Raw genomic sequence first — 11,851 nt, 5'->3', positions numbered from 1 at the left:
ACAGTGGGGGGTGAGGGTGGGGTCATCAAGGAAAGTCATATGGGACTTTTTTCCCCAAGAAAGCGTCTTGCTCTGTCACTCAGGCTGTACTGCAGTGGTGGGATCATAGCTCACTGCAGCCTTGACCTCTGGGGCTTGGGTGATCCTCCCCCTCTGGCCTCCCAAGGAGCTGGGACTACAGGTGTATGCCACCATGCCCGGCTAAGTATATGTTTTGTAGAGACGGGGTCTCACTATGCTGCCCAGGCTGGTCTTGAACTTCTGGACTCAAGAGTTCTGCCTGCCTTGGCCTCCCAAACTGCTAAGATTACAGGCGTGAGGTACCGCACCCGGCCCATATTGGATTTTATTTATTTCCTTTCCTTGGTGCTCATCTTCCTTCACAACTTCAAGATGGACATACAATGTCTGACAACATGGTTCTTCATTAAGTCCAATTCCTAGTCATAATAGGGCTTGGAAAATAATACACACGAAGGCAATCGTGCTAATACAGAAATGGGCGCCTCCCAAACCTTGTTACTTGTTTGCTCACTTGTAAGAAGAGCCAACTCAAAGGCTCAACTGAATTCTAGCACTAAGATTCCTTCCTTGCTGTAGAACAGCTATACCTAGTCACTTCCATTAAAGTTACATGGGCGTTGCAAGAAGCCTCCTGCAATACAGTTTTGACTCAGCAGGCATGGGAGTAATGATGGTCCTGTGGTATTTCCTGCACCCCCAGAGTCCCAGAGTTGACACCACGCTGGCTTTTCAGGGGGCGCATCCCTCCTAGGGGCGTCACCAGGCAGCCCCAGGCGGAAGTGGCGGCGGCCCATCCTCATGCAAACTGCAGTGTAAGAACTGGGGCCCAGGACTCCCCGCAAACGTGGGACGCTAACATTCTGTGGTGCTGTCCCAATGTTATTTCAAAGCGCTCAGCCCCCAACTTTCCAACTAATAGCCATTTCAGGGAGGGGCTGCCCAGGACCAGGCTTTTGATGAACCACGTTCAGGGTGTCGTCTTGGGAGAGCCACGTCAGTCCCTTTGAGATTCCAAACGGCCGACAGAGGACACCTCGGGACCACATCCAAGCCTCAGGGACCTGTCAAGACGCCATCGACGATCCTGGACCAAATCTCGCCCGGGAAGGGAAGGGTCGCGACCGGACCCTGGAGACCGACGGCTGCCTGGCGATCTGAACCCACCCCGGCGCTGCCGTCTCGACCCCACTTCCGATCGGTCGAAGGTCACGTGCCCTGACCCCGCCCCCTGACCCCGCCCCCGCAGACGCGGCTTCTCTAGCTGAGAGCGGCGAGAGTCCCGGCTTCCCTTCCGCCGGAAGTAGAGCGACTTTCCTTTTCCGGCTACGGGTACCCAAGCAGAGCGGGAGGCCGGACCGGGGAGCCAAGCGGCGGCGTTGGCTGCGGGGGCGACGGCGGCGGGGGTGGTAATGGCGGAGCTGGTGCAGGGGCAGAGCGCTCCTGTGGGGATGAAGGCCGAGGGCTTCGTGGACGCCCTGCACCGGGTCCGACAGGTAGGGGCGCAGCTGGCTGGCAGGAACACGAGATCCCGAGGCGGGGCCTGGCGGGCGGGGAAGAGGAGTTCGGGCCTGGGGGCGGGAGGCAGCCTGAACCGACGTCTCAGCCAGGCCGGGCAGTTCCGTGGGGTTCCTACAGCCAGGAGGAGCCAGGGGGATAAGGCGCCACTGCGAGGCCCAGGCCCGACCTGTCGGGCGGGTCTCCCAGGTGCTTGAAGTCGCTGGGAAAGGGTTTGCCTAGAGCTTCTGGCCCCATCGTGCCCCAGCGGCCAGCGTGGACCCACAGTGTAGCCAGCGCGGGGTTCTGAACCTCGCGAGGGGAGGGGTCCGGGAAGCCCATGGGGAGGATCTGGGTGTAGACGTAAAGCAGCTCTCTCACGCCCAGTAGCTTGTTAGAACTTGGGGAACAACGTCTTTAGACTTTGTGTTGAGTAGAAGGAACTCGAGGGCATCTTGTATGTGAGGGTGCTCTTTGGAGAGGGGAGAGAGGGAGGTGTTACATGTGTGGGGGTTGTCCCTAAGAGGCAGAAATTTCTCATGGCAGTCTTGCCTCTGCTTGGAAGAATGATATGGCCTCATTCCGACATTGAAACTTTACTGTCTGACAATGTCGTGCATTTTGTCAGAGTTAAATTAACTGGGTTTTAAAAAGCTCCAGGCTTCCCTAGAGAGTGAATATGGGACCTGCCAAAAATACTCGTTAGAACAGAACGTGTTCTTAAATTGTATCTCAAACTTACTTACAAGTTAGCCCTAACACTTAAAAACTTTCGCTGTTAGGTGTCTTATGTTCTCCTCTCTTCTTACGTAATTGTAAGCGCACTGATACATTAAAATTTGGGCTATAACTGATTACTGCTTGATTCCTAACAGAAAGCCACAGGAGTCATTGTATTAGAAGAAGGTCTTCACTCGGGCGCTTGAAGATATGGTCTTTACATCTCTTTCCAGTATTCCAGGGGAGGGAACCCTACCTGTTTCCCTGATACTGACTTTTCATGTTATATATTGACGCTCCTATAGACATTATATTGGATCCCAGAACTTTCCAAACCTGTGGTTCCACCTAAAATTTTATCTGATGAATTGTTACTTTACTGCCTAGGTGCCAACCAGTACAGTAGTGAGTATCCATCTTACTTAGACTTCAGATCCACCCATGGCTATAATGGATGAACATACCACCCAGCTCCCCTTCCACCACTCTGCTTGCTGGTGTGTTACGGTGCTCTCCTCTACAGTACAGGGTCCTGAACCTTGTTTCTCACTGGCTACTAATATGTAATGGCTTTCGCTCTGTGCTGATGTGTGACAGTCAACTTGTTGGCCTTCTATGTCCGGGAAGAATTATAGTCACTGCCTTAAAGGGCTCAGATCCTCAGTTTGCAGAAGGCCTGTAGTTGAACATAAAGTGAATTTTGAACCATTGAGAAGACATTCCGCTTCTCTTGAGCCAGTGGTTGAACTCATATTCTTGGACAACCTGCTCCAGAGGGAAACCCTCTGTTAAATGCTGACCTAATGTGGATTGTTGAAGCAGTGGTGTTCACTACTAGCAGTGAAAACTTCCTTGGATTTGTTCTCAGCTCTGAAATGCACCATTGACTGGAGCAGTAATAAGCCCAATGGAGACAGGGCTGTAAGTGTGTTCCTTCTGAATGTTAACAGCTGGAGGTCCATACTATCTCCAAGGATTTGATGGCCTTTAAAAACTAAAGAAAAAAACAGGTTGGTGGGTAATTTTAGGTTTATTGTGTATAGATTTGCATTGGGCAAGAATGGAATGTTAGAAATCTGTAATACTATATGCTGATGGTAAACTTTCTCAAAGGATCTCATTTGGGCATCTGGAAGGTGATACTTCTGTTTCTTTGTTATATACACAGCATGTTGCAGAGATGTGATTTTTCTCACCATTAAACAGAACTAAAAGACAGTATATTTATTTAAATGCAAAGCTTTTTCCCCTTTTATGTCTCCTCATAAACCCCAGAGACAGTCTGTAAGGCCCTCTTAAATTTGTCAAAGACAGTCAAGTGTCTCATGCTCAGTTTTTCTAGCAGATCTTAATAGAATCTCAGTTGACCCTGCTGGGATTTGAACCTGCAGTTTCTATTAAGTCTGGTGTGTGAAGTTCAACACCTTATCAACTAGACTTTTCCTCTGACATCTTGAAGCCTCCGTGGACTCTGCAGCAAAGTGCATCAGTTGTTGGTTTCCTCTGAGCGTGGCATTCTTATATTGAAAAGAAGTCTCTGAAGATGTCAAATAAAATGTAAAAATTATCCCCAGCAGTGTGAAGTCTAGTGAGTTAATGTTTGGCACAAGCAGGTAATTTACATCCATTCTATAGGGTAGTAGAAATGTGATCTGGGCAAGTCACAGTGGCTCAAGCTTGTAATCTCAGCACTTTGGGAGGCCGAAGTAAGAGGACTACTTGAGCTCAGGGGTTTGATACCAGCCTGGGCAACATAGTGAGACCTTGTCTCTACTAAAAATTAAAAAAATTAGCTGCATGTGGCGGCCACCCCTGCAGTCTCAGCTATTTGGGAAGCTGGGGCAAGAGAATAGCTTGAGCATGGAGATCAAGTGAACTGTGATTGCTCTGCTGCATTCCAGCCTGAGTGACAGAGTGAGACACTGTCTCAAAAGAAAGAAAGAAAGAAAGAAATGTGATCTCATTCAGTTCCATGGATGAAGATCTAACAAACTGCTGGATATTAAAAAACATCTTTTCTACTTTTCCCAAGTCATTGGCTGGTTAGCAAAAGTAGTGTTTCTTCAACTAGTTCAGATAAGACAAAATTCTGAGTAATTTATCCTGTTCCACAGCCGTCTTTATCCTGTCTGTCTAGGTTATAAGGGGACCTCTGGATAAGTAGATCCAAGTCTGGTTTACGTTGTTCAGTTTTCCTAAAAATATTTTTGAATGTTCCTAGAAAGTCTACTGCTGATAATTTAGTAGCACCTGTAATCATGCACAAGCAATCCCTTGTTAGGATAGTGTGATGCCACAGTGCGTTACAGGTTGACAGCAGCCTTCCACAAGCTGGACCAGCCAGATGTCTGCCAGTCATCACCTACATAGAAATTGTTCTCCTGAGAAACTACTAATGCTTTTTAATGCTTTTAAAAAAGCATTAGATCTGTTTTGATCTAGATAGACTCACTCAATGCCTCTGGATTGTGTAACTACAGCACATAATGTTGATACAGAATGCACTCTAAATGGTGCTTCATGAAGTTCAGCATCATGGTGGCACTACACTCAAATGAGTGTGACCAAGCCATTGTAGAATTAGTAGAAAGTAACCTTTTGACAGATTTTTAGGCCCAAATCTCTTCTTCACTGGCACCTTTTTTGGGGAAATGTTGATTGGTGTGGGGGCCTCAGAAGTTCCACAGTCCTCCTGAAAATCTCTCCCAGTGCTGCTGTTTCACACTTGAAGCCTGAGCAGTAGATAATTTGGGATGTGTGCCGCATACCTTGGGCTGATTTAGAGCTTTAGTTGCTTTAAGATTCTGGCTTTTTAGAACAAGCACTGAGTTTCCTTTTAAGAGAACACTGTGCATCTACCATTAAAAGAAAAAGCCTCCATTCATTGGCCAGTGGGTTCACCCTGCGAGGCTCATTTAACATGGTTTTGACTCCCGGTTCAGTTGAGTGTACTGAGCACTCAAGAGATCTGAGTGGTACTCCACTGAGACTGTCTTGTAGATGTCCAGTGATTGAATAGCTCAGGTCATCATTTCTCAAGGGACTAACCCCTACCTGTACACTCATTTTAGCTTTCATAAACACTTGAAGGAAACTAGTGTCTGCAGGAAATCCATGGGCTGCTCCTGTAGCTTTACCTTGTTGGGACCCAGTGGGGTACCTGGCAGAGTGAGTCTTCCTTAAAGGGTTTTGGTGACGTCACTGAGTGTGTATGCACCACCACATGTTAACGGAAGTGCTGAACTTCATATTGGGTATTGGAAAGTAGATAGTGAACTATGTATTCCACTGTATGTCTCTAAGGCTCTTCTCATTTTCAGGTGAGAACATTTATAATATGATAATTTATCATATAATTATTTTGGGATAGGGCAAGGGTCTCACTATGTTGCCCAGGCTGGTCCGGAACTCCTGGCCTCAAGCAATCCTTCCACCTTAACCTTTCAAAGTGCTGGGATGGGTGTGAGCCACCTTACCCCCATGCCTGACTGTCTTTATTTTAAAATCTGATAGCCCACGTGTATTATCAAACTTTGGTTTCTTCTGAAGTACCAGTTATTTCATAGATAGAAATTTACTTAGACCACAGTTCTCAAACTTGTGACCTGTGAGCTATAGAAGACTTACAGTGGGCCTGCAGGCATGCTTTGTTTGACCCACACAGCACCAACACTTAGAAACTAGAGTGATTTTTGGCTGGGCATGGTGGCTCACGCCTGTAATCCCAGCACTTTGGGAGGCCACGGCGGGCGGATCACCTGAGGTCAGGAGTTCAAGACCAGCCTGACCAACATGGAGAATCCCCGTCTCTGCTAAAAACAAAAAAATTAGCTGGGCATGGTGGCGCATGCCTGTAATCCCGGCTACTCAGGAGGCCAAGGCAGGAGAATTGCTTGAACCCGGGAGGTGGAGGTTGCAGCGAGCCGGGGTGGTGCCACTGCACTCCAGCCTGGGAGAGGTTCCCTGGGCGAGATTGCAGTGAGCCCAGATCGCGTCATTGCACTGAAGCCTGAGCGAAAAGAGCAAAACTTTGTCTCAAAAAAACAAAAGAAACTAGAGTGATTTTGTATTTTTTTTTAAAATGAGATTTCGGGCTAGGCATGGTGGCTCACGCCTGTAATCCCAGCACTTTGGGAGGCCAAGGCGGGCGGATCACGAGGTCAGGAGATCGAGACCATCCTGGCTAACACGGTGAAACCCTGTCTCTACTAAAAATACAAAAAATTAGCCAGGCGTGCTGGCAGGTGCCTGTAGTCCCATCGCCTCAGCCTCCTGAGTAGAATTGCTTGAACCCGGGAGTGGAGGTTGCAGTGAGCTGGGGTGGTGCTATTGCACTCCAGCCTGGACGACAGAGCAAGACTCCATCTCAAAAAAAAAAAGTTTCGGCCAGGCATAGTGGCTCATGCCTGTAATCCCAGCACTTTGGGAGGCCGAGGCAGGCAGATCACTTGAGGTTAGGATGAGACCAACCTGGCCAACATGGTGAAACCCTGCCTCCACTAAAAATGCAAAAATGAGTCAGGCGTGGTGGTGTGCATCTGTAATCCCAGCTACTCGGGAGACTGAGCCACGATAATCGCTTGAACCTGGGAGACAGGTTGCAGTGAGTGGAGATTGCATCATTGTACTCCAGCCTGGGCGACAGAGTGAGACTCTGTCTCAAAAGAGAAAAAAAAAGATTTCTAGTTTCCCTAGAAAAGATCTGGCCACACTGCTCCCACAGCTTGCACAGCGATAATCAGGAGGAGCTGAGTAGCTATTGCGTTTTTGATGTGAGGCATTCACGCTCTCTGGGTTGCCTTCATTCTCGCCATCTGTCTGTTGTTTTATACTGTTCTTTGGGATGCCTAATTGACAGTTTTTTACTTTTTCTAAACTGTGAGTGAGTCGTCTCTGGTTTTTATTTGAAATTTCTAATGGAAAGAGCTCTGGATGGAGAGTTAGGATGTCTGAGTCACCTGTAAGCCGATGCATGACCTTGGACTGGGTTGGCCTTCCCTAGCATTTGATCTGTAGGCTGTTTAAAGATCTTCCGTGGAAAAGAGATCATGGGCAGTTAAGTTTGGGGAATGCAGGATTAAATAAAGGTGAATTGACTTCTTTAAGACTTGTCAGAACCTTTAACATGCTTGTGTGCATTAACTCCTACAGGGGTGTAGGATGTGTTTTGTTGCATTAACTCCCACAGGGGTGTAGGATGTGTTTTGTTGCATTAACTCCTACAGGGGTGTAGGATGTGTTTTGTAAATGTCCTGAAGTTAGATCACTTCATGCCCTCTTTCCATGGAACCAAATCACATTCTGTGCATCAAACGTCAGGAAATGTGGAGCTAGATAATTTCAGCAGTCTCTTCAAACCTTTAGATATTCAGAGTGTCCATCTAACTGGATCTGGAAAAATTTCACCATGTTATTTTGGTTCTTGTGCTTTCTGTTATATCTGCTATCTATTCATACTCCTTTCTCTCCCCTTCTTTGCTGTGTAGTCTTTATTCTGGTACTTTATCTTAGAATCATCCCAATTGAAAATGTTCTGCATTTGGAGTTTTGTTGTAAAGATTTTGTTCGTTGGTTTTGGGTTTTTTTGAGACAAGGTCTTGCTCTGTTGTCCAGGCTGGAATGCAGTGGCATGATCACAGCTCAGTGCAGCCTGGATCTCCTGGGCTCAAGGGATCCTCGCACCTCAGCCTCCATAGCTGGCATGCACCATCACGCCCGGCCTACATTTTTATTCTAATACCAGATGGTTACAAATCACTTGTAAGACTGAGTAGCGTGATTGGAAGTAGTGATTTGATTCAGATTACTTACCATTAATTGAAGATCTGCTGAGTCCAAGGCCGCTTGCTGGATGCTGGGCCAGTGCAAAGATAACTAAGACAAGTTTGTAAGTGGTTTTATCTTAGTGCGGAATTCAGGCTTTACAACCACCAGGTAAGATAGGACCACGACTATCAATTCTCTCTCTCCCCTTTTTAGTTATAAATTGAGATAGGATCTCTCTCTCACCCAGGCTGGAGTGCAGTGGCGCAGTCTCGGCTCACTGCAACCTCTGCCTCTTGGGCTCAAGCGATCCTCCTGCCTCAGCCTCCCAAGTAGCTGCCACTACGCCCAGCTAATAAGGGCTATTAATTCTCATTTTATATTTGAAAATAATGAGCCAGAGGGAGATAAAGCAGTTTTCTCAGAGGTACACATAGTTAATATATGCAGTAGTTCTTGAACCCATGCCCTCTGCATTTTAAGAAGGACTTGATTCCTTAGCAGAGGTAGTTGGATAGTTTTTCATCTCAATGGGGTGGCTGAAGCAGCAGCCTTTTTGTTTTTTTTTTTTTTTTGAGATGGAGTCTCACTCTGTCACCAGGCTGGAGGGCAGTGGCATGATCACGGCTCACTGCAAGCTCTGCCTCCCAAGTTCATGCCATTCTCCTGCCTCAACCTCCTGAGTAGCTGGGACTACAGGCGCCCGCCACTACGCCTGGCTGATTTTTTGTATTTTTAGTAGAGACGGGGTTTCTCTGTGCTAGCCAGAATGGTCTCGAACTCCTGACCTCATGATCCACCCGCCTCTGCCTCCCAAAGTGCTGGGATTACAGGCATGAGCCACCATGCCTGGCCTTTTTTTTTTTTTTTTTTTTTTGAGATGGAGTCTCACTCTGTCACCAGGCTGGAGGGCAGTGGCATGATCACGGCTCACTGCAACCTCCGCCTCCCGCGTTCAAGTGATTCTCTTGCCTCAGCCTCCCAAGTAGCTGGGACTACAGGCACGCACCATCACGCCTAGCTAATTTTTGTATTTTTGTAGAGATGGGGTTTCACCATGTTGGCCATGATGGCCTGGATTTTCTGACCTCGTGATCCACCCGCCTTGGCCTCCCAAAGTGCTGAGATTACAATTGTGAGCCACCGTGCCCAGCTTAGCAGTCTTTAAACAGATCATTGGAGGGGGTTGTTGGTGGAATTCGATGAAATGGAAGGGGAAAGCTAATGGGCGTGTCACATTTAGGGCCTTTGGTGGGAGCGACCCACCTGAAACGGTATTTCAGCGTAGAGCCTCACCTGATCATCTTAGCATTCTGCCTACAGATGGGCCTCTCCATATCCGCTTTAAATTTAGCAGGTGTTTAAGGAGCACCTTCTATGTGCCAAGTATTTTGCTATGCATTAGGAAAGTTGTTACTTAACTTTTTCAGAACATGGACCTTTCTGAGACTCTTGAAACTTTGAACCTCTCCCCAGAAATATTTAAATAATTTGGGATGTAATTTTGGGAAATCGTGAATTCTCTAAAACTAACCCCTGGGGCTCCTAATTAAGGACTCTTTGTCCTAAGGGTACCAAGATGTTGGAGACAGATCCAGTCCTCAGCTCTGATAGTGGGGAGACAGTATAACCGACAGGTCACTCAGTGAGAGTATGCTATTTAGATGTAGTTTATAAGGTGATTTGCAAACACAAATGTGGGAGTATTTAGTTCTGCCTAAGCATAGGAGGGATGAGGTTGTCAGGAAAACCTCCCAAGGAGAGCTGCATCTTATTCAATTGTCATAGAATTCTTTATTTCAGTTATTGCCAGTAAGTAGGGCAGGATCAGCCGGGGCTCCATCTCTGATGACAACAATAGTTCTCATTCATCGAGCCCATGTTGTGCTGGGTGCCAGGCAAGGATTCTTATATATGTTCTTTCATTTCATGGTGACAAAACTCCTGGAGAATGGCATTGTGATGTGATTATTAAGACAGAGACTTGAGGTTCAGACAGTGTGAGTTCAAGTTCTGGTTCTGCCACTTACTAGCTTGGCTTTAGACAAGTTATTTGTTTCAGCCTTAGTTTTCTCATCTGTAATGCAGAAATAGTTGATGATAGTAATCATTTAAAAACAATAGTATTAGAAATTAGGAAGTTACCCTGGGTGGTGGGGTGGGTAGTGACTGAAGGCAGCATGAGGCAGACTTCTGGGGTCCTGGTGATGTTTCTTGATCTAGGTGCTAGTTACATAGGTATTTTAATATCTGAAACTTCAGTGAGCTATAAACTTATGATCCATGTATTTTTCTGTGTCATTATTGTTCTTCAATAAGAGGTTAAAATAGCAAGCATTTCTGGTTCCTTACTGTGCACCCGGCATTGTTTCTAGTGCTTTACATTTATCTTGTTATCCCTGTGAATACAATTCCAGGCAAACTGGTTCCAAGTCCCACAGTAAGGAGAATAGTGACAATTAAATGAGGACACTGTCAGGCACTTAGTAGGCAGTATGCTTGATGCACTGTCTTCTTTGTAACATTAGGTAGTGGGATGCAGGACTGGGACCTGCCCCTAGGGCCCATGACTCCAAGCCTGTCTTAGGAACTTGTTTTTAGCCACGGGGCTACTTGCCTGGCTGCATACTGTTTCTTCCCACTGTGGGGAGTAGAGACTTGCAGTCCAACCTCCCTTTCTCCCAGGCAGGGCCTCTCTGGGTGGCTGTGCCACTCAGGGTCTGGGGAAGCAAGTTGGGTTCCCACGCCCTTGATGCCGGTGTGAGTCTCCACCTCTGCTTGCTGTATCCATGCGAATCAACAGGATCTGTGTTGAGTAGCATGGACACATATGTGGATGGCATTCAGGTGGCTTTGCCTATTTCTGATTGGTATAGAGTTCTAATAAGTATGAAGTTGTGGGGCTATTTGCAACTTCTTATTTGGATTTGTAAGGTGATCTACTTTGGTTATGAAACCTGTCAGAGAATTTTAGTCTTGAAAATGTGTACTGGGAATAATTAATTGCCATGTTTTCTATCTTTAGTGATTTGTGTACCACCTTTATGATTTTTGCCATATCATTGAACCTTCAGTATACTGTTTAATATTCTTAAGTTTAGATTATTTATTTATTTATTTGTTTATTTTGAGACAGAGTCTTGCTATGTCACCAGGCTGGAGTGCAGTGGCTCAATCTCGGCTCATTGCAACCTCCACCTCCCAGGTTCAAGCAATTCTCCTGCCTCAGCCTCCTGAGTAGCTGGGATTATTGGCATGTACCACTACGCCCAGCTAATTTTTGTATTTTTAGTAGGGACAGGGTTTTGCCATGTTGGCCAGGCTGGTCTTGAACTCCTAAGTTCAAGTGATCCACCAGCCTTGGCATCCCAAAGTGCTGGGATTACAGGCGTGAGCCACTGCACCCAGCCAGATTTATTTTGAATATATATGCATATATATATTGTTTGTTTGTTTGTTTTGTTTTTTTGAGAGACGGTGTGGCTCCTGCACAGGCTGTAGTGTGGTGGTTCAACCATAGCTCACTGTAACTTTGAACTCCTGGGCTCAAGGGCTCCTCCTGCCTCAGCCTCTCGAGAAGCTAAGACTACAGGCTCATGCCAAAACACTCAGCTAGGTTTTTGGGCGTTTATTTGTTTTTGTGTTTGTAGAGGTAAAGCCTCACTGTGTTGCCCAGGCTGGTGTCAAACTTTGGGCTCAAACGATCCTCCTACCACAGCCTTCCAAAGTGCTGGGATTACAGATATGAGCCACCATGCCCGGCCTATTTAATTTTTTTTTTTTTTTTTTTTTTTTTTTTTTTTTTTTTTTTTATTTTTTTGGAGACAGGAGGAATCTATGACGCCCAGGC

The 11,851-nt window shown here is 46.5% G+C and overlaps 1 protein-coding gene across 3 annotated transcripts in view; it reads left to right on the top strand.

Moving 5' to 3' along the window:
- The first annotated feature begins 1,328 nt into the window (after nt 1-1,328).
- Nucleotides 1,329-11,851, top strand: part of FUBP3 (far upstream element binding protein 3) — a 62,009-nt gene continuing 51,486 nt past the window's right edge. For all 3 annotated transcript variants that reach the window (XM_017849938.1, XM_017849939.1, XM_017849940.1), the window contains exon 1: nt 1,329-1,517. In XM_017849938.1, the coding sequence (XP_017705427.1) occupies nt 1,434-1,517 (84 nt within the window). In that variant the 5' untranslated portion in view covers nt 1,329-1,433. The remainder of the gene's footprint in view (nt 1,518-11,851) is intronic.

Source organism: Rhinopithecus bieti, unplaced genomic scaffold, assembly GCF_001698545.2.
Source record: "Rhinopithecus bieti isolate Rb0 unplaced genomic scaffold, ASM169854v2 scaffold_31823, whole genome shotgun sequence".
Classification (NCBI taxonomy): Eukaryota; Metazoa; Chordata; class Mammalia; order Primates; family Cercopithecidae; genus Rhinopithecus; species Rhinopithecus bieti.
This window is presented reverse-complemented; position numbering and strand designations above follow the sequence as displayed.